Raw genomic sequence first — 24,625 nt, 5'->3', positions numbered from 1 at the left:
TGTATTGAACTGATCGGATTGCTAATAAACCAATGATGATGATCATAAGAATGGCAAAGGTCTGTACAGAAATCTTAGCTCGCACTATACAGTTGTCCTGTTTACCAGCATTTCGCTTTAATTATACAATTAGGTAATTTTAGTTGTCCAGTCTGGCTCCGGCTCCCTTTACACCAGTGGTTCCCAACCTTTTTCGACTCATCGCCCCCTTTTCAAGCTCCACACCGATCATCACCCCCCCAAACTTTGTGATCCGAAAAATGGGCATACAAACTGTAATCACCGGCCGGTTGACTAAAAAAAATAGGTCATCTTTTCGGCTCCACCTCGAACTTATACACTTTTGCAGCTAAATTTTTGTGAGTTCACTAAAAAAAGGTCATTTCTCCGACTTGACTCCAATATGGCCGTTTTAACACGCCATCGCCCATTTCGTACATTTTCGCCCCCCTATCGCCCACTTCGTTATTTTCGCCCCCCTAGACCGCCAAATCGCCCCCTGGGGGGCGATATCGCCCACGTTGGGAACCACTGCTTTACACCTTCAAAACGCTATCTTTCCGATGCTGTAACTGCAAGCAATGCGACACCATTACGTCATTTTACAAATTGATTTCATACGTTTTTCCGTGTTCAAATCAAGTTGAATATAGCTTCGATTCGCTAATGCCCCGCTGTAAATTATCGATCATTAGAATAATATTGACAAGTGATGATTCGATTTAACCAAATTTTCAATATATGCTTCGAATCAGCTGTCATTCGAGCTTGCCCGTCCTTAGAAACCACAAATGCTAAAGTCTCCGCAGCTTATTCATCGCACGATTGTCGATGTGTTAGTAGTAGAAGTCAAACATTTGATGAGGCATTTTAGAGGCAGTTGAAATGAACACCACAACAATCTATTTTTAACAACATTACGACGGCTTTCCTTTCTCAATCGCGATCTTTCACATTCGCCTAGCAATTTAACTGCGTGCAAGGCGATACAAAGCACCTGACATTTCTTTTCACCGCACATCCGTAATCCCGTTCTCGACTAATTACGTAAGCTCGCAAATTTCTGGAGACCACCACCGCAATTATGACGGAATAACGCAAAGGAAGTGGCGGCTGGCCGGGCTTAGGAAACCACAGTTCTGCAATTTCAAGTCTATTGAAATACGGAACAGGGTATGGTGAGCAAATACAAAAATAGCACACATTGACAAAACGTGACCGGTGAAACTGGTCAGAAATCACTGCTCCAGCAGACAAGGGAAGGAAAGCTTATTAAGCACAAAAATATTGCTACTCAAATCAGGTAAATAGCTTCAACTGAAGTGGTCCATTGTACATACAGATAAGCGACAGTATCTTCGTGGTCCAGCAAAATATAAAATAGGCGATTGTCATATCCTAGCTTCACTACGGTCAACTAACACTAAAGTCACTAACGACGACGAAAAAGATGCAGGACCGACACCGGCCATTGGAACATCCGCGTGAATGTCACAACAAATAACTAGACATCGGCAAGACACACATTGGACAGCAAAGGCCCAAAAGTGCATTAGAGTTACCCATCAGCACCTCAGGCGACATCACGCGACTATCAGATAGCGGATAAAAGAAATGTAGCAACGCACTAATCAACTACTAGTACAGAAAGAAACTAAAACATAAGGTTGATGTTGTCAGCGCTTCACAGAACCAAAACAAACACACACACGATCACATGTACTGTACAGTGTACACGCATTCCATGATATGAAATAGGCACAATAGGGGGAAATAGCGGAAAGGCCACACAATTATCAAAATATCATCATGATCAAGTTCATCACATCAAGTTCCCTTCAGATCAAGAATGACTAAGGCACAGCAGTAAAACGTAAAAGGCAGTGGAAACTTGATGGTGAGTGCATTTCCCGTGCAAAAAATAGTACTGGCGTACGTGACCGATTCGACACATGTGTTGTGCATTGATGTTAGTGTTCGTACCATTGTATCGTGCAAATGTCACTAGTCGTGGAAGATTACTTTCGCTTGTACGGCGTGATCACAAAACAGCGTAGAAAACCTCGGCGTTAAAATAATTTAAAAGCTATAGGAAAAGGTACCAGACCCATGGGTGCAAATAAAATACGCTATGCATAACGTAATAACATCATAGTACTGGAGAGCGGATACGAAGATTACATTAGCACATGTCAGTGGACAAGAACAGTGTGGGGATAAAACGGTAGCGTACAGAAAAAAGAATGGACGCTCCGGCGCGGCGGAGCGGTTCAAGCCAAAAAAGTCACAGTTCGCACTTTCGAATTAGTAAGGTGTTTGTTAGGCTTCAAATCGCGAGCAAAACTGCTACACAACAGGTTCTGGGTTTTCTTCACAGGTATTAGGCGGAGGCGTTCACCACCAGCGACAGCGGGTGGTCATTCGGAGTACCGCTGGCGGATTTCTTGCCTTCGGCTTCGTTGCTTTCGTTGACGCCGCTGTCTTCGTGCTCCATGTAGCCGTTGACGCTGTCGTTTGGCATGTCGCGGTCGTCTTGGTCTTTCTCGGAAGAGGAGTCTTCGTGTTCTGGCGCCGGCGAGGCGGGTTGTTCTTCTTTCGCGGCCGGCGTGTGGTGTTCCATCTCTTCGTTTAGTTCGGAGTTTTCCGAGTCGCGGTTAGTGGCCGGGTTCTCGGACGCGTTGTCCTCTGCTTTGTCGGGATTCGGGCCGATAGCCTCGTCGCCTTCTACATGAAAAGACTTACAATTAGGGGTGGGAGAAAATGTAGAAGTACATCGTTACTAACCACCTCTGAGATACACAAAACTTCATGTAAATATATAAGGATAGATCGAAGGTATAACGGTATATACGGATATTGACGAAGTGGCCCTCGAGATCTCCTTGACAAACGGAACTCGACAGAAATAAGCACAAGGATACATTGATATTTAAGATGTACAGGATGTGGCGGCCGAACCGGACACGAATCCAGCACGCTTTTTCGAAACAGGTTTTAATCCATATTCACAATTTTTGCCCCAGTGCCTGTTTCGCATTCTATTACCGATTCCGGAAATTTCTAGTGAAATTGACTTTCTATGTGCTTTGTTTTTATTCGTACTCGACTGATGGTTTGAGCAGTGTACCACAATTTTACAAAATCCTTAATAGCAAACTTCAATGCCTTGTCGAAATGTCGAGGTTGCTGTTGCTGTTTGTGGTAGTCATGGTGTTTGTCGAGTGTCGACTACTATGGTCATTTACACCAGGCCGATATTCTTCATTTTTATTCCGTAACAGCCGACTTATAGCACGGCCAACTTCTAGGCTTTTTGTAAGACATCGCTTACGCGGATGAGGTGGCGAGGAGGAGCCTAGATAAACCTCCGACACTTGGGTATAGGAATTCGGTATGATTAGAATAATATCCACGACAGAATCATTTTATGGTATCCGAATATCAAAGAGCTATTCATATAGACATGTGGCCACTGGCCATACGCAGTTACGTAGTCAGAGCAAATGACAGCGTCACTGACTTTAAAGACAATTGGAGGGAACGTGCCGTGGTATTGTCTGGTTATGAACGCGGGTTTCTAATGCGACATCACTATCCAGCAATATTGGACCTTGTAAATTTTCAATGTGGCGTCATAATTTGAACCGAACGAGGTATCCTGCGCGCAATACGCCAATTAAAAGTTGTATAAAACGTTTTGCGAAAATCACAATTGAAGGATTTTGATGAGGGCGAACGTAACATGTAAAAGGAATGTTGTTGTTAGTGATTGTGGTAAACATGGTGTTTTCGACCACGATGGTCATTTACATCAGGCCGATATTCTAATTTGTGATTCCGTATCTGCCGACGTGTAGCACGTTCATTTATAGGCTTTTTAAGGACCCCGCTGACGCAGATCAGATGGCGAAGAGGAGCCAAGATAAACCTACAACACTTCGGAGGACATTGTGAAGTCGACCCCGGTCGGACTCGAGCCCGTAATCTATTTGTGTTGCAGCTTTGGTCCATACCACTAGTCCACTACGCCCTCTCGTTACAACCAAAATCAATGTAAGCAACTAACATTTACCGCTTGCGCTCGTATCCCCAACGCAGGGAATTTCAATGTTGAGTGACGATTTTCTCAACTATGATCTTGTGGCGTGCCACACAAACCGGCCGGGTACAATATTCTTCCAAAACTATTATCATAAAGCGATCACGTCCGTGGGATATACCAGTTAACGGTTGCGGTTTTACGCTTAGTCTTAGTGACTCATAAGGCGCGGTGCAAAAGTTCACCACTGAACAAACCACCAAACCTTTTTCGAAACGGAATTCAAAGTACATCTTTTGATAACAAACGCGGTCAACGATAGCATGCTCTCCCAAATTTACACCTCCACGCCGCGAAGTCAAGTTAAAACCGCGACGCAGATAACGCATATTAACATATTCACAGCCCATAAAAATCATCCCTCAATCCAATCTCGCGTTATTATCACGCAATACAAGACTTGAATCTACCGTGGCTAATGAAATCGAAGTTATTCCCAATGAGAATTTACATCTTCTTTACACGAAGATTTGCATATCGCGTGGGATCGGATCGTCAGCGTTTGACAAAAGATCTTGGAAACCACGATATCGTGACTACCGCGGTGGTTTAATGAACGGTTAATACCGGCTAACCCAGGGTTGGACAATTATTGTTCCCGACGTGCCGTATGAGAAGCAGAATATAAGTTGACGGGCCGAGCCATGAGTATAATCTATGATCTGCTGAGAATTGATTATATTCTAAATTGTACTATACACTGTAACATTGACAACAAACAAGGTTGAAATTATATGGAAACAGTAGTGAGTCGGCAATACGCAACAGTTATACGGGCGATTCAGACTTAGTCAAGCAGGCAGTGCAAGACGCAAGCACGCAAAGCGTACTTGAGTGTCAGGAGGTTTATCAAGACTCCTCCGGGCCATCTGATCCGCGTAAACGGTGTCTAACAAAAGTCTAGAAGTGGGCCGCGCTACAAGTTGGCAGATACGGAATGAAAATAGAGAAAATAGGCCGGGTGTATATGACAAATGACCATTGCGGTCGAAAAACACCATGAATACCAAAAACTACTGACTGCCCACCTCTGGTCACGCCAAAGATACCAGCCAAACCGAACTACAGTGAAGCCACAGCTAAGCAGACTTGGACAACTAGAAAATTTCCAACTTTTCCAAATTATACTATTATTAGAATTATGGCTAAGTATTTTCCACGTTAGAGTAGAATTACAGTTATGTGCACACAACCCAGTTATTTCCATGTTAGATTAAATTAGAATCATCGCCACGCAGTTTTTTTTAAGATTAGAGTGGAATTATACTTATTTGCACACAGTTATTTCCAGATTTGATTAAAATTATAATGATAGCTACACATTTTTTTCCAAATTAGATTAGAATTAGAATTTGGCTACTGAATTGGGAAAAATCTGGAAAATGAATCAAGTTCCGTTAATATCAATTCATAGTGTATTTTTATGAGCATGAGAATAGCAAATGTATGCGCAGCAAGTCGAACCACACAAAAGTGACTAACAATATGCCATCTGTTTCTGAGCTCAGACACTTACGAAAATCTCCTTTCGTCGATAAGTCCTGGGGCGATAGCGACCGGTCGCTCATCCTGGGCGAGCCCTCGCCGCAGCTGCTCCCGGCGCTCCCGGTCCCGTCCACCGACCGCGCCATGCTGCCCAGGGCGGCGCTGAGCAGCGAGGCCCTCTCGCCCATAAAGCTGCGCTGGAGGCTGGCCATCGCGGCGTCGTACTTCATCTGCTTTCTATTCGGAATGGAATTCAGCAACGCCATCGGGGAGCTAAGGTCTTCCGGTTCTGAGTTGCTGGCGGGCGGCGACTGTTGACCGTGTGCCGGGTTTCCTAAACGATAAAACAAATCGCTTAATATCTATTCAAAGTGGTCGCGCCTGCTGTAATTTGTAAATATATGTAAGTATCGTAGGCCCCCGTTGTTGAATAATGCATTCAATTGTACATTGAAATTCTATGCTTCCAAGAGTCTCTTCAAATATATGTAAATACGAAGAGTGGATTGTCTTGATTTTCTCAATCTAGGCGTCGTATTTTGGCGCCTAATTCAGCCGTTACACGCATTTAGTACTTGGTGCGAATGAGCCAAACACACAAACGGGATAACATGTACGGAATGACTTGGGGTCGCTTTTCTTGCATCGCCTTCTCGCGCATCATTCAGATTGTATATATAAACGAAACCCACCCCACCGTATACATATGCAGAGGTGGTCCAAGTACCTATCGTTGGTACTTGAGTAGAAGTAACGTGAATTTCTACCCGAGTAGCGGTAGCTAATTTCAGGTAGGTAAAAAGTAAAACTACTGTTATAAAATCATAACCCCTTGAGCAGGGAATACTAGTACCCATAACATTCTTGAGTGATCGGAAATGGTAGACGTACTCCGTTACTGACCAGTGACCACCTATACATAACGCATTGTGTAAATGAGCCAAATACAGCAATACAAACGAGGTCACGTGCACGGCGTGACATAGGGTGGGTTTTCGTGTAGCACCTTTTGGCACCTCATTTAGGTTATACAGTACATATCCTAAATACATGGGTGGAGGATATGGCATAGGTTGCAAATCAGGCCATCTATGGTACCACATTATGACTTCGCACCCATTCAAATGGGTAAACACGGATAAAATGTCCTCATCATAATGGAGGTATATCTCAGGGGTGTATAGTGGGTTCTGATTACGTCACACGTGTATACCAATTATTTCTGCCTTCTTGAGGTAGCCCAACGCCACCGCTGGGATATATCGGTATAAGAATGGTTTGACCCATTTCCCCTGTTCCAATGGGTGGGAAGGCAAAATTTTGTATGCTATTAACCTCCAGGTACCTGTTCTGCACCCTACGATACTTCATCAGTACTGGCTTAGACACACTGTCACACAGGTACGAGGTACGTTCTGTTTTTTGTACCACCCCAACAAACAGTAAAAAGGTGGTACTGGCAGTGTTGGGATGACTCGAGTCACCTTTTTGATACGACTTGACTTGACTCGAGTCTCTTTGCTAAAATGACTTGACTTGACTTGGCGTATCAGAAATGTGGATTGGCTCGTGACTCGGAGCAAAAATTCACGAGTCAATTTCAAGTCATCAAGTAATCGGTGACGATCAAAATCACTGAATCTTGCATATATCCGGATTGTTCGCGAAACGCTAGTGTAACGCGTGAGAGCGACCAATCATTTAATGATTGTGCGTTTTACTGAGCCTCCATTGTTCTCTCACAAATAAATTGACCTCAAACGAGGTGATCGAAGCTTACAGCTTACGTTGTCTTAAACTAGTATAGTAAAGCAATTTCTGTTCTCTGTTTTTACCTTAATCAAAACTCTTGTTTTATTGAAACTGAATTCAAATATAGTTTATATACAGTACTCAACCATTGGCGCAGGCTCGAATCTATCTTGGCTGGTAACTATAAACGGAGGTTTAGCAGTTCTACATATATGTGAGCGATACAGCGCCTTCTTGCGTGTATACTTTATATTTAACTCTATATTCGTTCATCGGTTCAAAATCAATAACCACTCAATCTGTATTTCAGACAGCGAGCAAAATGCAATGACGTTATCATGCCTCATCTCATACTTCGAAAAGACAACTTGACTTGAATTGTGACTTGACTCGTGACTTGACTTGACTTGATTCGACTTGACTCGAGTCACCTCTAAAAATCGAGTGACTTGACTTGACTCGAGTCACTTTTGAAATTCGATTGACTTGACTTGACTCGAGTCAAAATGTGCAATGACTCGAAATGACTCGTAGGTAGTGACTTGATCCCAACACTGGGTACTGATACATAACCCAGGGATTTATCTAAATAAGGATTAGTGTACTTGATTCGTTTTCATCCATTGGAATGCGAGTGAAAGTAACATTTGGTGCCGATGGCCTAATTTGCAACCCTCGCTATGGTGGAAATTTGGTAGATACACATATTCTCCACTCATGTACTTCCAGTGTGCACAATAATGGACATATGCGAAATACACGATGTTAGTTTACGTGTTTCCGTTCACAGCGCGTGTTATAACCTACCTGGAACGTGCGAGTGCATCGTCAGGCGCAGATGGGCGCGGAACTCGCCCAAGCTCGTGAAAGACGCGTCGCAGGTACCGCATCGGAAGTTCCTTATGCCGACGTGCTGCGAAGAAAAAGGCGTTTAGCATTAGCGATCGAATGCAGGCGGCGAGCGGTACTCACGTTAACAGAAACTGGAGAAGAAAGTAAGGAAAGGACAGGCTGAGATTGGTTTGGAGAAGAGTTGACCGGTAGGAAGAGATCTTCATTCAGGCGAGAACACGTTTTAGATCAGTAGTGTGAGTGTCGTTTAATTAGGCTTCGAGTTCAGTATCACTGATTATGACGTTATAACAATGCTCGCAATGCTCGAATCATTGTGCGCAGGCCTAGTCGCTGGATGCATACAGTCCAGCCCGGTATTTTAAAACAGCAGCATTCGGTAATTCGTGCAAAATACATCCTTTGTCTTGTATTCGGACAAAATCTTCGACTTTCACTCACGCGTCCGTCCACGGCCATGTCAATGACTCGCAAGGGAGTGAATACAGAAATATGTTCAGAATTGGAATAGGACAGACAAAAGTCGACGCGGTTTGGATAATCTAGATACAACAGCGTCAATAAATACACAAGCTTTTCTACAAGGTTACGAATTTCAAACTAAGGACCTACATTCCTACATGAGCACCGCATTGAATCGCCGACCATGGTTTAAGCCCAGGCATACTGACTCACAATTACATGCAGACACATTGCGGGATATCAAATAAGCGCAATGTAAACTACAATATGCCCGGATGAACACCTGCTGTATATTCCACCAGATTATTTTCGGTTTTCAACGAAACTACCTGACAATCTCGAAACTACAAGGCGCTATTTCGAACCGCATAAATACACCGAAAATTGCAACGCGGAAAGGCATTCGGCAAGGACTAATTAGACGATGTCGTATGTACTTCCGCGTAGAAATGGCAAGCGCTGAATTAACTCACCTTCATTTTATGCAAACGCAGGGTATAATTTCTTGTAAATCTCTTGCCACATTCGTCGCACTCGTATGGTTTTATGCCGGAATGTAACTTGATGTGCTGTTTCAAATTGTGGAATCTGCGAATACCGACGTATTGAGTAACGGAAATTTCTATCAAGCCAACCATTTTCGATGGAATCTCACCAAAGTAGTGAGTAAGGATGTGATTTTAATTATTCATTATAACTGCTATAGCAGGCACCAGTTGTATTAGCCGCAACGGGATTATCACTGCCACTGGATTGTATCACTTCTCTGTCGCGGTCACGGGTAGTAGGGTTCAAATTGCTCCTCTTAGCAGCAAAATTAACCTGCCTGCGTCACTCACGGTGCGGTATATCGTCGCCGGCAATTAGCAAGTCTGGAACGCATTGCGTCAGGTCAGCCATCATTTTGGCGGTTATTATTCAAGTACATTACAAACCAGTCTTTTTTCCTTTGCTTTTATAAGGATCCACCCAGGGCCCATAGCATTAGGATGAGAATTTGGCAGGGAAACGTGGCAGGCGAATTTTTTAACAATTACGTAAAATCTAACCGGATCTATCATAACACAGCGACTATAGACAAAGTCACAGCGTCCTGGTCGGGAATTTAAAAGGGCGGCATAGGTATCTTTCAATCCGCGTGACTGTGCCAGTCGAAATTCTAACATTAGTAATACTGATGATGATTTTGGAGGTACGGTACTTCAGTATACAATTGAATATTTTCGGCAGCCCCTCAGGGGTAAGGGTGATCGTCAACTGCTAGAGAACATCACATATATCAACAATTTTCTTTTCCACTTCCCATTAGTTGCGGACGATTACCCCTTACGAGAGTCAGCCGAAAATACATAACATTTGTCATATTATAACACACATGACCCAGCAGAAGATTGACAGAGCACATACCTTGTAAATCTCGAACCGCATATCTGACATTGGTGGGGTTTTGGTACTGAGGATTGAAGAGTACGTCTGCGGACGCTCATATACTGTCCGTTGGGAGGCTGCAAGAATAAGTCAACGATTTCGTGACCGAATGTACGAAGAAATCTAGATCTGTAGACTTACCACTGCCGGTAAATTGAGCAGTTTCGATTGATCTTGCCCGCCGTGGGCGTCTGATTTCATTTCGTCTTGTTGTTGGTTCAGGAAGGAGTTGCGTACGGCAACGTTAAGCAAATTAGCTGAAGACATAGCGGTGTGGGGTCGTTCTGAACGTGCAAGAATACAGCATATTTACCAGTGCAAGCGCAGCGCAAGATTAGTCACAGCACCACACGAGCAACGTCATAAAGACTGTTTGTTTGCTGACGTGACACGCAGCCTGTCAAAGCCGCGGTAAGATTCAAAACAACGGAACTGCAAGTGTGGTATTTTGAAGGTTGGATAACATCACGCGAGTAAGTAAAGGATGAAGTGTGTTGCATTCGCTCGTTTTAATGTATGGATATTTGTGTGTATGAAAGAAAAATTTGGTACCAGAAAGAGATGGTCTGAATTTCACCCTACGCTATGATGAAAATCTATTAAACAGATCAATTTTCCATCATGTATTTACGGTGCACCACGATAACGGCCAAACACGAGGGACATACAGGCGCGACCATGACAGAAATAAGCGTGTCGTGTTAACGGGATGATAACGTCATAATACGAAAATGGCGTCACATGACTATCGGAGACTCCCTCTTTTATCAGTCACCGCATTTACTAACTTGTATGAGACCGAGGTCAAGCTTTGGCTCAAACGTCCACATAAACACAAAATTCCAAGTCTCACCCGCTTCCCAACAAAACTTTGTTGAATTGAAGCTGTTAAGCCCTATTCACACTCGTTCACAATGCAAAAACGCGCGCAGCTGCGTATTTCATGAAGCACGCTGCCGTTACCGAGCAACCAATCAGACGCCGCAGGTGCGGAAACTAGAAGAACTCCAGCTACGCATTTCGAAACGCAAGTACATGCGGTCTCCGCCAATAACTCGAACACACAAAGAGAAAAACGCAATCGAACAAGTGCCAACACGCCTAACGCATAGCAGGCTTATCACAGCAACGGTATAGAAAATCGTGGGTGGATCTTGATCACGACAAGGATACTACCAGATGTAGTCAGCAACGAAGTACTTCTACTTCTTCGGGCTTGTCAAGTAATTTTTGTCTGCTTCATCTACTTACTCAAGTAGAGTAGAGTATTTTTAGACTACTTCCACTTCTACGTGAATAGTTTTTGGGCAGAAGTACTTACTTTGCAGACATTGAATTTTGAAAAGTAGAAAGTAGCTTTGCGATAAGTTTTTATCACTGTATGAGTGCAATTGCCATAAGAACCGCGTGTAATAACCATTGTATCACAGTAACTGAATATATTTTCGAAGGTTGCACCCATTTGCAGTATCAATAGTGATTTTGCGTAGGGAGATAATATACATCTTGTAATTTCAAAAGTAGCCACCTCCAATAAACTTGGTAAGCATGAGAACCTTCGAACAACTCTACTTTTAGAAACTACTTGCTTGACTACTTTTCATACCTTTCATTTTATACTTCCACTTCAAGTAGTTTTGTGATGTCTTCGAAATTGTTCCTTCTACTTTTACGTGAGTATAATTCTATGGCATTAATTCTACTTGCCATTTCACCAGTAACACACTAGCAGTATAACGCACGTCTTCACCGCCGTCACACATTCGTAAGCAAGCATTTCCCGTATGGCTAACCGCAGTCAGGTTGATTCCACGAAAGTGTTACGAGCAAAAAATGATCACCAGGTCATTAAGGAGTAACTGGCCGTGATGCGACGTTTACGGCCTTGCCTTAATCTTGACGCACAGCCAGCCGGTGAAGGACATTACCCAAAAGATAGACTGCAGCGCGTAAATGATTTCTTGGTAAACTGCAGGAAAGTTGTGAATTGATGATGATAACGATTGCGAAATTGACAGAAGCATACACCCTGTCTGATTACGTTAACGCATGGCAGATGGCATTGTATTTGCTGTGCAATGTAATGCTTGGCAGGCGGTGTGATGCTTGGAGCATATGCGCTGGCTGTTTCGTTTGTAGATACACCGTATTTAGATTGCTAACGCATGTCAGCCGCGTATAATGTATCTACAATGCAAACCTGCGTTTTGGTAGTGTTCCAGTTCGCTCCTCATAAGGTTAATGTTGTTATTATTGTTGATATTTTTGTTAGTTAATCCTTTGTCATCTTCATCTTTGGATTTGTACAGGGTTCCGGCCGCAAGTTTTATGTCCGCGGGTTCGCTCGAATCTTTGCGGTCGGACGACCGCTCGCAAGGTGACGTCATATTACGGCGGTCGGCGTGTGAATCGTCGGGCTGCATCCGCATGCTGTACATCTTCTGTATCGCCTGCCAAGAGTCCTCCATCGGTTCAGACCCGGCCGGACTGGCAGACTTTGAGTTTCCGCCTGGAAATAACGGGAAAGCTACACTCCACATCATGTAAAACGGGATGGTGTGTAAATATTTGCAATTAATCAGAATTTCATCCATGATGCGGAGGAGTTCCACAACCATATTCAAAAATCTCTCCCAAATATACGAGTTTCAGAGGTTTGCCAGGAAGTGATAATTGATAGTCTAGAAGTGTCCACGCCTGTTGGTAGAGAAATTGATCATTGCATATGCAAATAGTTCGCAAACGAAAACAATCAAATACAAACAGCCCGTTAATTTTAACGGCGTTTCGACTATCTCTGACCTATCTCGCGTAATTCAAGGAAGCCCGATCATAAACGGTGAGTAGTGCCGTGATGTCACGTTTTAGGTTCGTAGCATCGTAATGCATGATTCGATATGATTCATTAAGAAGAGTGAAACTGCAATATCCAATAAAATTCGGTTCAATAAGGAAACTGCGGCGTTGAATAAGGCACGCATAAAGTATTCCATCGCAATAGAAAGAAAACAGTATATTCTACCGAAGCGATCAGGAACTGGAACTGAGCATTATTGGGAGGCGAGATGGCGTGATAAGATCCTGTAATTCCAACTAGTGACATACATTGCGTCGTTACAAATTATTTCGCGACGCTTGCACAACAATTACGCTCTTTTCACGCTAAAATGTCCAGTGTGGGTGCGGTATTTCAGCCACGCGGAAGTAACGTGACAGCATCTGCAACAACTCCCATAATTCCTAATTAGAAACGTCTTGCTGTGAGTGTTTTCCCGCATACACAAGCGATACATTCATGCTGTGCATAAAGCAAACAAGTTTGTGTGCTTGTGAAGTTTGGGGACGTTGGAGAAGTAAACACGATGCTCATTTGACCAGAAGCCTAATGACTGCGCCGGTAGACATGGCAATAACGGCAACCGTTTCTCATGCGTGCAAACGATGCCAAAGAGTCCGGTACGGGGTCTCATTTTGAACTGCTTGAAAGTACGGATAACGAGGCATATTTGGTTATTTATTCTGTTTGAGTGTCTCAAGAGGCAGCGAGAGAATGGTGACGGTAAGATAAGAATGCTTTTGTTAACGATTCGAGGCGGAACGATATCGCAAAGCATTCATTATTCAGGAAAATTGAATAGACTCGACGTGAAGTCGAAAAGCCCACACAATGCATTCATGCTCACAGAAGAAAAACACAGACGTTATAACAAGCAGCGTGCCACAATGGGCCTTGGAAACAGGATCGGTTGCGCGATTATGCGAAAGCGACCATGCACTGAAAGTGTGTACACTAATGAGGGCTAGTTTTGTTCTCATGTACAGAGTGAGCGTAACGCCGCTTGTTACATCGAGTGCCAGTTGCCTTAGCAACAAGCATACACTAAGCTATCACTATTTTCAATAGCGATACACGGATGGCATGTTCGTCATCGCTTTCATACATTCGACAACGTATTTGTCACGAAATTGATCGCGATATTGAGACACTGAGAGATCGCGACCCGTTCGCTGCAGCCATGTTGAAATGACGATTGTTACGAAACAGTCGCACTCGACGAGCGTCGGTTGATATCAAATTCAACACATCCTAATGCTTGTACAAATGAATTGAAATTTGCTATTTTAGACATGTTAAATTAAGGTTTGTCGATATGCCTTAGGGCAAGGCAGTGATGGCATCGAAAATTTGGCTATTAAATCAAGACTTATCCGGAGTTGAAAAGAAAACTCGCGTCATCATGACCGCATAGCCGCAAAACGTAAGGGACAAAACGGAGTGCATGTTGCATCCGCGTTAATATAAAATACGGTAGGCGGCGAGTTCCACCGAAGCGTGAAAACGCAGCAGTTTTACTATCCCACTGGCTCAAGGACTTGAGCCGTCTTGAAAAGAGATAAATGAAAAGTTAACGTACTGTGACGAAATGCGAGGTGGTCTTCAATAAAACGCCTGCACCTTGATGGACAATAAACGGCGCGCCACGCCGTATACAGCGATAGGAAAACGCAGCTCGAATGAGGCATCTGTCATTTGTGACTCACTCTACGGACAATGGGAGCCATGATTCAGGCGCGAACGACATTATCGCTTGCTTTCGAAAAACATGTGAATGTCGCAGTTACAGACATGAAATCATGCCTACACAGGGCAAAAGTTGAACTGTACGGGCGGGTTTAATGACGCCCCCATGCGTGTCTTCCGGGATACATATTTCTCTTTAAATCACGGTGGCCCAATTCATTTTATTTTCGAAAATTAACCTGACATATCACTGCGTCAGCGGGCAGTAATAAATTTACGATATTAAAATATACACGGTAAGATGCTGCTATGATATCCGCGCGTCGGAAGCATTACCAAACAGTACATTAGCTAATCGCAGGCAGCAGTTATATTTCCGCGTGAATGGTCCCAGTTTTTACAAGCCGTAATGTCACTTCAGCGTGATCGCATCGAATCCTTTACGTAATAACTGGAACACGGAGTGATGGTTGTACACTTGTACAGGTGATATTGCATTTTTACGAAGTAGGGTTCGCAAAACTGTGGCACCATTATAATTTCCCGCGCCAAACGGTGCGTCATGCTCTCATATTAAGCTGTCGTAATTATCCTGCTCGAGTACGTGCACCCAAGAATGTAACAAGCGCTATCTGTTCATCGCAGTGAAATCAACAAAGCTGTTTTCGGTACATCTCGAGTGATGTGTAGCCTACTTGCATATTGGAGAGTCGTAGCACGCCCGGAGATCGAATGTTTGCACACATGTGACGAAAGACACATCAAATAAAACGCAGGAATGAGTCGCTTGCGTTAATAACAGTTCACAGGGCATGCCGCTGGAAGAAGATTCATATCGTTTTTTCTCATCAAGCAATCGTGTACAAACAAATTCCCTCATAAGACATGGTGCAAGGAGTTTTAATGAAATTCGAACCTGTGACGGAGTTAACTCGATCATAAACTGCCGTGAGGCATCGGAGAGACGAGAACAGTTTATAATATCCGATGCAGGATCGCAAATTTAGCGACCTTGCGTGCACAAGTTTATTATTCCCATATATCCGATAGCAGTATGCTGACGTGACGTGAGTAACATGTACTGTTACTGCTTCGTGATCATCCTTAGCATTACTTGTCACCAGGATACCCCGCGACTTAAACTGTGTCAGTTCAATCGTTATCGGGCAAACTAAGTCGCGAGAAATCGTGTCACGGTGTCCGCCACATCGTTTACCCAAGTTTTTTGTTAACGGCATTGATAACAAAGGCGATGTTGGTAGATTCAAGGATGTAGCCTGTTCAAAATTTTCTTATGAAAGCTAATGCAAACGATATTAAAATATGAAGTTAAATATTTAGCTTGATGGCAGATGACAGTCACTACGTCCGTTTGGTGCACTTTCAACCTTCTAACGGTTATGCAGCTCTTGCGACGTGATCTAGTCCACTCGCGTCATTAAAACTCATGAGCGTGTCCGTTATCGATTGAACTGGTTGACTGTACTCTCTCCTCGAGACAGGTTCCCAGTCTCTTTTATGTCGCGACATCCTGCAGTGCAGGTGCATGTTTTTCCTCCGAAAATAATGTCGACACGGTTTGGTTCTCATGAACGCAAGCCGTGGGCGAGATGTAGTAAGAGATAAGTAACCTGGATATTCGGTCTCGGTGCAATTTACCATGCCATGGGACTGTAAGTAAACAAGTTTTGTGGCTGTTCCGTATCGCGGAAACGTACAAGACCCTTTCATGGTGGCAAATAGCTAACTAGATCTTGCTGCGTCGCTCAGCATGCGTGCGATACAAGCATTTATCTGTTTTGAAAAGCGTGTGTGCTTAGGCGGGGTCAGTTTTCGACATTAGAACAAAAAAAAATTCGATTCAAAGGTCCACAATGCATACAAAGACGGACGCGACCGTTTGCGCGTGTTTGCTTGGAACACAAATGGCGAGCGCATTTCGAAAGTGAATGTAAGGAAGCCTCGGAAATTTATCTGCCGATGACTTGCGGTAACGGCCGCGGCATGATGGAGAATATTACTAAACGTGACAATATTAAATCACAACTGTGAAGTCGACCGTCGTTAACTTTACGCAACCCGGCAACAGCACCAAATGTAGTAACACCGATGACATAGTAATAACGTACGGTACCGTGATGCATGCGTGAAGTCGAGACCTAACACTGTGAATCACCAGCGCCCCGTCGCAGCGACAATCAAAGGGGGCCGCGTGTCGGAGAATAATTTCGCATAAGTACAAGATGTGACTCACGGCGCATGTCATGGATTCCATTGATGATATTTACTTATACGATGCTATCGAAAGGACTTTTTGATCAAGCATTAACTGCACCGCGACTATAGGCGGGCGTTTATTTATAACTGGCGTTGGCGATGAAAGGAAAGAGATACTGTTTCGCCGGACATGCACCGCGACTTTGGATACGGCAGCAAGACTGATATTAAGAAACAGAACCCAAAGCACCCGCGACATTACTGACCACCTACATCGCCGCCAGGCTGAATAACACCAGTAAGAAGTAAGACTTTCGCTGTCACTTGAATTCGTGACAAAAAGGTGAAAGGATCTTATATCGCATATATGACGAAATAGATGCCACGAATAATTTAATTTTACGCCACATTGGTTTGCTGTATCAACACACCGCAAGTACATTTCCTGTCAAGCGCAATACAGGATCCGGACATGATGTTCCGACTTCCGAGGCGAGTACATGTCTTGAAGTTGACTAGAAACCGCGCCCTATTGGTAACGCGGATTTCTTGAATTGCAACGGACCACAAACCGGCCAGTTTAAAACCACAGTGGCCAAATTAAGGATGTGTGAATCGGAATTGGTGAAACGCAAAATAAAAAGTTATTTTGCCCAATAGATACGATACACAGAATATCAAAACCAACAAATTTTGCGACGCTTCTCACGGAGGCATAAGTTCCAAAATACGACATAAATCGCCTGTGACATTCGTTAAAACTGCGACGAACCGCAGATTTGATTACGGTAAGCGACCGAAAGTTTAATTTAAGCAGGCGCAAAAGGGTCAAGGTTAAGTAATCTTTATGAGCCTGCGTCATCAGTCGGACTTAAGCAAATTACCAATCTTGTTTGTCGATTGTCAGTTAACTACTGTTATTTAGGTAGTTCTAGCTTTAGATCTAGATGCGGAATTTGAAAAGTGAGTAGTTTCAGTTCTAGTTGCGCATTTAAAAAATAGTTGCCGAATAACGAGAAAACTCGTGTCGTCGTAAGACGTGAATCGTGATACCGGTGTTCTGTTGTGTGATGTTCATACAAGATACAACCATTGCTTCCTCAGTATCATCACTAATAACAGTGGCGTATAGCGAGGGGTGGGTTTAGTAGGTCAGTTGAATCCCCTTCCATTTCAAACCAAAAATCCTGTCCTTTTGAAAGGCCGATTCTATCTCCAAGATTTCTTTGCTGTATAAAATTGCTGAGTCGCTTCAGAATTGAATCTGGTGTGTCGTGTTTTATTTTGTTAGTTGCGCGTTTATAAGGGTCGTTATTTCTAGTTCTAGTTGCGCAATTGAAGACCCAGTAGTTTGTACATCTGTACAAGTCCATCAGTGACAGACTACTACGATGCATAGATTGGACTATGTTTCTACGTGCACTGTCAGCAGGTGTTATTGCGCGTACTCGTTCGAGAGACGATGACAATGCTCGGCGTATTTCATCACAATGTGAAATTGTTGTAGAGTAAAATAGCACTCGACGCAAAAAGGGAACCAGTACCTTCGTTATTGTTTCCATTCAAACTAGAAGGCGAGTCTTCGTCGTCCGTGCGAGCCTCGAGCTTTACGGCGAGGGACTTTCTGCTGCCTTTTCCGTGCCCAGAAGAACTGCGCTTGTACGCGTCGCGGATCGCATGATCTATAAAAAAGCAATGATTTCGAGAGTCAAATAATATATTCATATAGAAATGAACCCGAATATCTACAGCTGATACTCGTCAGGGGTATTATCACTTTATCAGCCACTAGTTGGTGGCGGATTAACCTATGTCGGATAGGTTGCATCGGATCTGCTTACCGTGTGTAGAAGATCTCGATACGGAGGCGTCGTTTTTGGAATCGGAATTGGGCGTCCAAAGTCTGGGAGATTGTGTGAGATTACGTTGGCTCGGCGAAGAGCTGTCTCGAAGCGTGAGAGCTTGGGATCCTACCGGGAACAGCACAAAAATTGATTTGTCAACAAAAGGCCGAATTTCTAAACATTTAGCGGAATTGTGTTCTCGCGAAACGTTATTAAAAATGTTATCCAGCAGATTTTCGACGAAGCGCGACCTTTCACCTTCGCATTTTAAGCAGCCGCGACGCGACGCCAAGGGCCATACTACTTCACTTTTCCTAGTATGCTCGATGCAAGACAAACAACTCGACTATGAATAGAACTGGGCGTCGTTAAGTTCTTTTCCATACATCGCAATATTGCAAGAGCAAGCACACTCGAGACCGTTAACCGGGACGTTTCTCCGAAGCATTTGTTTAGCCCGTGATTATTTAATCTTGCGTCGCTACACCTTTTTGTGTCAAGACAGCTCACAGTTCATACCCATTCAACCGCTCCACTTGTTAAAGGATATGATGATTCATTTGGGAAGAGATATCACGTTCCGTGGAATCAAAACGCTCCGAAATTGCCCTGCATGTCACGCCTTCAGCCGTAATTTTCGGCGTCGCAGTGAAATTTTTCGAACACGCCGCCGATTAGTTATATCCTCCAGTCGCGGACCGAATACCTCAACCCACAAACGCGCGATAATAAGCCGGAGGGAGAATACTCATGCGAACACACATAGCACTATCCAAATTAACTCGGAGCGTAACCGATGCAAATAAAGGCATTACATTTGTACGCATCACACTCCGGTGAATGACAGAGTATTGAGGAAGCGGGCATTCCCTTGAGATACTCGCGAGATTGCAATAGTTTAACATAAGAGATTCAGAAAATGGATATGCAGAGATGAAAATCATTTACCTGACATAGTAGCTGCTAGTTGATGAAACCCAACGTCATACGCGAGTGAATGATGCATTGGTATCAAAAGCGGCGGTTGTCCCATAGCGCCCACCCGGCCGGCAGCCGTGGCTGCGTTGAGCAGGCTTGAAACCTCTGACGGCAAATTGGGTAGCGGCAAAGACGATTGCTTTGGCGACCTACTGCGCGACCCGCTGTTATTGAAATTCGGAAATCGCGATTGCGACCACATCAGGTTTGACCTCATGAATTCAGAGCACGCGCTTGCAACCTAAACAAAAACAACCTTATTACGCGCGCGATCGGGTATATGCCGTCGCAGCATTTTTTTTTTTGCGGAAAATTGGCTACAAAACGAAAACTCAACACCCGCATGCTTCTCGCGCCGCGGCATGTCATTGAGAAGCTTGGTTTCCTTTCGACACGTTGGATCGAAATTACGTTGACTCAAAATGTTTCACATGAAGGTCCGCCGCTTCGGCTGGAATCGATTCTCGTCCGGTGGCAGGCAATTATCATCAACAGACACCGTAAACAAAGCGGTCAGCGCGGAATCATGCGTTTCCCGTAAAGGCAGACATATGAAAAAACGGGTGTCATCGCAAAAGACTGCCCAAATTTGATATCGGTGCTATTATATCTGAGACAAGCAACGGGCTATTTCTCCAGGCGATTTAGCATTACCGGATGAAGATTAGATTCCAGTGAGCAATCATGTTATGCATAGATGTTAGTTACTGAGCCGAGATATATTCTGTCAAATTGGACAACCCCGCAACGGCAATAAACCCTGTTACTAAAACGGGCGTACCTATAAATGACTGGTGGGTCGAACATTCTAGTAGTGAAATAAAGCGGCGGTATTGTCACAAAATCACAATCGTCACACTAGGCTCCTCCTCGCCACCTCATCCGCGTCAGCGGTGTCTTACAAAAGCCTAGAGGTGGGCCGTGCTATAAGTTGGCAGTTACGGAAAATAAGAAGAATATCGGCCTGGTGTAAATGACCATAGTAGTCGACAAACACCATGAATACCCAAAAAAACAAACAATCGTCACACTAGCCGACTATAGCGTAATCCAAAAGGTGGAAAAGAGCACCTCTACCCCGTGGCTTAAATATGCAGTAATATAAATTCGAATAACACAATTCTGTTTACATGGCGGCCGCGCATGCATGATTGGTTTACCAAAACGTAGTTCCTCATGAAACAAAAAGTAATTTTATTTCGCGATTTGCCTTTCTCACAAATGCGTGACCAACAGCTTTCATTATGTGTCACCGTAGTATTGTCACACTATCCTTCAATATGTTGATTTTTTACTGCCGTTAAACAGCAGGACCGTCTTAGGAGGAGCAATTAATCATTTACGCCATTCCATGTATGTGCATTGTGCATTGTGCACTGTGCAGTGTGTACGTTGCATAAGATTAATTTGCTCCCAGCACATTGTTGCTTCTTATCTTTATAGCATTGTATTCATTGTAATTCATGCAACTACTAGAAGGTAAACTCGGAAATGTGAATGAAACGGGACTGCAGACGTAGTAGCATTGCTTTCATTTGGATTTCATTGGAGCATATGTTGGAAGCTCGTTCTATTCATAATATTTATTAAGGGGTGGGGATGTTTCTAACGAAAGTGTGAACCCTATCATGAACGCAATCTCTATAATGGATAGAACATTACCGATCTAGACGCGTTTTTTTGCGACAGCGACAATTCCGCAATGGTCTTAGTCATCACGGTAACATTTACTTGTTATTACTGCATATGACCTCAAACCTGCTTGATCCCCCACCAGTAATATCACTGAGGAAGTCTCGAGTCTGAAATTTACACAGCGACGATGCTCAGTAGGCTAATTGCAAGAGAAAATTGGCCGCTAGCATCCGGGCGGGGATTTGTGCATGACGAGCAGAATGTTGTGTATCGTCAGACACCACGAAATAGTCAGATGTGTAAGGTACGGGATAATAATTACTCAGTGTGAGCCGCTTTAACTTGCGGCGCTATCGATACTTTTATTGCTTGATGGTGATAAATGGACGAGGGTCAAGACCCGCATGTTGTGTGGTTATCTTACCTTGAACATCTGCATATAACTGGCTGCCGAGAGGACGTCAATGACATCCGATGCATTGACTTGAAGATTTGCGGTGTAAGCGTACTCCAGCAGCGGAGCAAAACCACGCAGCGTCACGTGTTCCAAGTCGACTGTGACGTAACCACGTGAACCCGTGGATACGGTAGCGGTTGTTTTGCCGCCACAAATTGCATTCAAGAAGTAATCGCTACACGCCGCCATCACCGCTTTGTGAGCCTGTCGACGGAGAAAATCAATTGATCACGGGATTGAATTTTTGCGTCTCGGCCACTATTTTTCTCACTTTATATTCTCGGCCTTCCACTCTTATTGTTAGATCGCATAGTATGCCTTCTCTTCGCAAATCGTTCAACCGCAACAGAGCGCCACTCGCATGAGCAGGGTCTTTATGTGTCAGCACTTGAACCATATCCGTCACACTCATGTTACGCAGGCAGTATTTCCCGGGAGTCTATCATGCGTTGAAGTTATGTCACAATCCACAGCAGATGTTGTTTTTATTAATAAATTAATGAGCTATATAAAAATTAGGCTGGAACAGAATAAACAATTTTGAATCAATTCTCAAGCACCCTTGCTGAATAGTTTTCAAGATATACCCATTCACCCTACATGCAAACGCGTAATGAATTCCATGCCATTTATTAAAAATTCCGGGAAAGCTATATATGGTATAAGACGGAATGGTACCGGTAATGGCCTGCTAAATATAACGTTAGCGCGCAGTGATGATAGGGTTTCACCAGCACGTGACAATTCTTACACAATCCTGACATTATTGCGAATGCAAGAAGCAATTTCTCAAGCGAATTACGTATGATAAACAATCCTCAACTGTGATACGATATCTTTGAAAAGGCATCACGCTACTGGCGGAATAGATAAGCATCTGATGACACTTACGTATTTTCCATTTCAGACAATGCGAAATGCAGAAACCATTATCTGATTTTGTCGCCGTACGCACGAATTAATATCGCGAATCGTACGTGATCTTCCGCATAATAATTGTCGTGTGCATCGGGCGGTCGATAATTTTTCGTAATAAAGCTTTTTTGACAGACTTAATTCTCTTACTGTCTGGGTAATTAAATCCCGGATGTACCGTTGTAGCAAAATCGCCGTAGTTTTGCGCGCAGAATAGAAGCGCGTTCAGTCATCGCGGGTACATTCTCATCACTCGTAAATCATCGTTAGGACTGTGAAATAAGACCTGTTGGAGTTTCCCCGACTTACGACGTTTTCGAGACTACGAAAATACACTGGTTTTCTAATCGTACAACTAATCTTGCCTTCAACTGCAGTAATTTCATGTCTTCTGGTTCGAAAGATTTTGTCAAAGACAAATTTACCGCAGCGTAGGTTGCGTAAAGCACCAAATTATACACTATAAGCACATCGAATTCACAAAGCACTGTGGAAAACCTCATCGATCACGTATACTTGTTATAAGCATGCAACGAAATTCTTCCTAACTCCTCAGTACTAAACCTTTATCTGGAAGCTTCTCATTGAAAAAGTAGACACTTGTGTCCGCGTTTATCGTATGACCACAGCACAAATGACGTCGAACGTGACATTTTACGGTCCATGCATGCGTAACGTAACAAGATTTCAAATCTACATTAAGCTGATGTTGATATCTATATATATGTTTTTCTCAAAATATCTAAAATTTGCGCTTAAACAGAGGCGAGAAATTGATATCGTCCTGCCCGGGGGGAAAATCGAAACGGTCAAGTTAATTCGGTTTTCACATCCTGCTAGAGTCAGCGTAAGTTTCATCATGCGAAACCTTGGTTATCTTTCCGCATACGAAAATAAAGTGAGCTTAGTCTTCCTCTAAAGCAGCAATTCTGTTTGGCAGTTACACCCTGTCGACTGTATCCGTGATATAATGCTTTCTTTCGCTTCATTTCCTATGACTATCGCTTGCCAACAAGATAAACCAGACGGTTCATGTCTCACCTGGCGCTGCGAGATATGACGTATCGTATTCGAATCGACCGTTATAACAACGCGGTGGGGAGAAAGTACGATTATATGCGACTTTCCCAAAAATTCATGCTAATTCCTCAAAGTATATCCTGCCACCTTCATCGACAGTACGATAGCGAAATATTATCAAGTTATTTCAGAACCCTGGTGTGAATCTTCCTTTATGACTCAAACCCTGAAATGCGTCGCCGTTCAACTCCGCGCGCCCTGTCGATTAGATACAGGGCACGGAGTAATCCACCGTCTTTACGATTTGCAGTAACTTACGGACCTCCTCTAAGCAACTCGCGATAATTTCCCGCAAAATAAATAGACCGAATACGAGTAATTAAATTGTGAAACCAGCGCTACAAGATCTCCAGGGAATTATTAACTAAGGTGAGCTAGTCTATCACACCTTTTTCGAAATTACGATCAGCATATCTATTTCACTGATCAGGTGATAGTATGTATATTTTCCGGATTTATCGATCAATAAAGGACTACACACTCATCGCGAACCCATATCTACCTTGTGTTTGTCAAACAGAAACGAATGTCTGTCTTTTGGAATCGCTTTTGGACCGTGAAAACACGTCACTCATCGAAAATCCTTGGTCATTTTCTAGCGTCAGCTAGCGAGCGATAAAAGAGTGTAGATCAGTGGTTCCCAAACTTTTTCGGTGTGAGGGCCAAATTTAGAATTTCAGAGTACGGTCGGGGCCGCACGAATACTACGGCTATGAAACGGACCCAAACAGTCATCATGGCTATTTCGGAGTAGTTTTATTGCCCTGGCGAGATTTCAAAGCTGTACACTTTGTACCGCTACTTATCTGCTGCATTGGTGTCCGTTGAGTGAATCAGCTTTTCTCGCCTAAACGCGCGAAGCGCGAGTATAATTTCTTTAGTTTCATGACTGAATCGGT

At 43.6% G+C, this 24,625-nt stretch overlaps 2 protein-coding genes across 4 annotated transcripts in view; one reads left to right on the top strand and one right to left on the bottom strand.

Annotated features, from left to right (window-relative positions):
* LOC145440848 (cell division cycle-associated protein 7-like) overlaps positions 1 to 24,625 on the top strand; it is a 346,780-nt gene that overhangs the window by 5,023 nt on the left and 317,132 nt on the right. The gene's annotated exons all lie outside the window — the stretch shown is intronic.
* Positions 1,138 to 23,170, bottom strand: LOC145440843 (uncharacterized). Of its 2 annotated transcripts, XM_080318602.1 has the most exons (12): positions 22,003 to 23,160; positions 21,699 to 21,935; positions 19,610 to 19,880; positions 18,659 to 18,787; positions 18,362 to 18,499; positions 12,279 to 12,587; positions 10,220 to 10,362; positions 10,058 to 10,155; positions 9,124 to 9,238; positions 8,144 to 8,249; positions 5,616 to 5,918; positions 1,138 to 2,724 (listed from the first exon to the last, which is right to left on the bottom strand). In XM_080318602.1, the coding sequence occupies exons 1-12, from the start codon at positions 22,141 to 22,143 to the stop codon at positions 2,381 to 2,383; spliced, it is 2,334 nt and encodes a 777-aa protein (XP_080174728.1). In that variant the 5' UTR covers positions 22,144 to 23,160; the 3' UTR covers positions 1,138 to 2,380. The 2 variants fall into 2 exon arrangements, with proteins under 2 accessions (XP_080174728.1, XP_080174729.1); XM_080318603.1 differs by lacking the exon at positions 18,659 to 18,787 and having other exon boundaries at positions 22,003 to 23,170.

Source organism: Botryllus schlosseri, chromosome 6 (assembly GCF_051294905.1).
Source record: "Botryllus schlosseri isolate E-star chromosome 6, Bs_hap1, whole genome shotgun sequence".
Lineage (NCBI taxonomy): Eukaryota > Metazoa > Chordata > Ascidiacea > Stolidobranchia > Styelidae > Botryllus > Botryllus schlosseri.
The sequence above is the reverse complement of the archived record's forward strand: the minus strand, read 5'-3'. Positions and strand labels throughout refer to the sequence as shown.

What these genes read in the sequence shown, in the direction of transcription:
- LOC145440843 (XM_080318602.1), bottom strand. Translation starts at nt 22,143, where the DNA reads ATGAGTGTGACGGATATGGTTCAAGTGCTGACACATAAAGACCCTGCT. An exon ending in TGGAAGGCCGAGAATATAAA is followed by an intron (nt 21,936 to 22,002) that starts GTGAGAAAAATA and finishes CTCCGTCGACAG; the next exon opens with GCTCACAAAGCGGTGATGGC. An exon ending in GTTATATGCAGATGTTCAAG is followed by an intron (nt 19,881 to 21,698) that starts GTAAGATAACCA and finishes GTTTTTGTTTAG; the next exon opens with GTTGCAAGCGCGTGCTCTGA.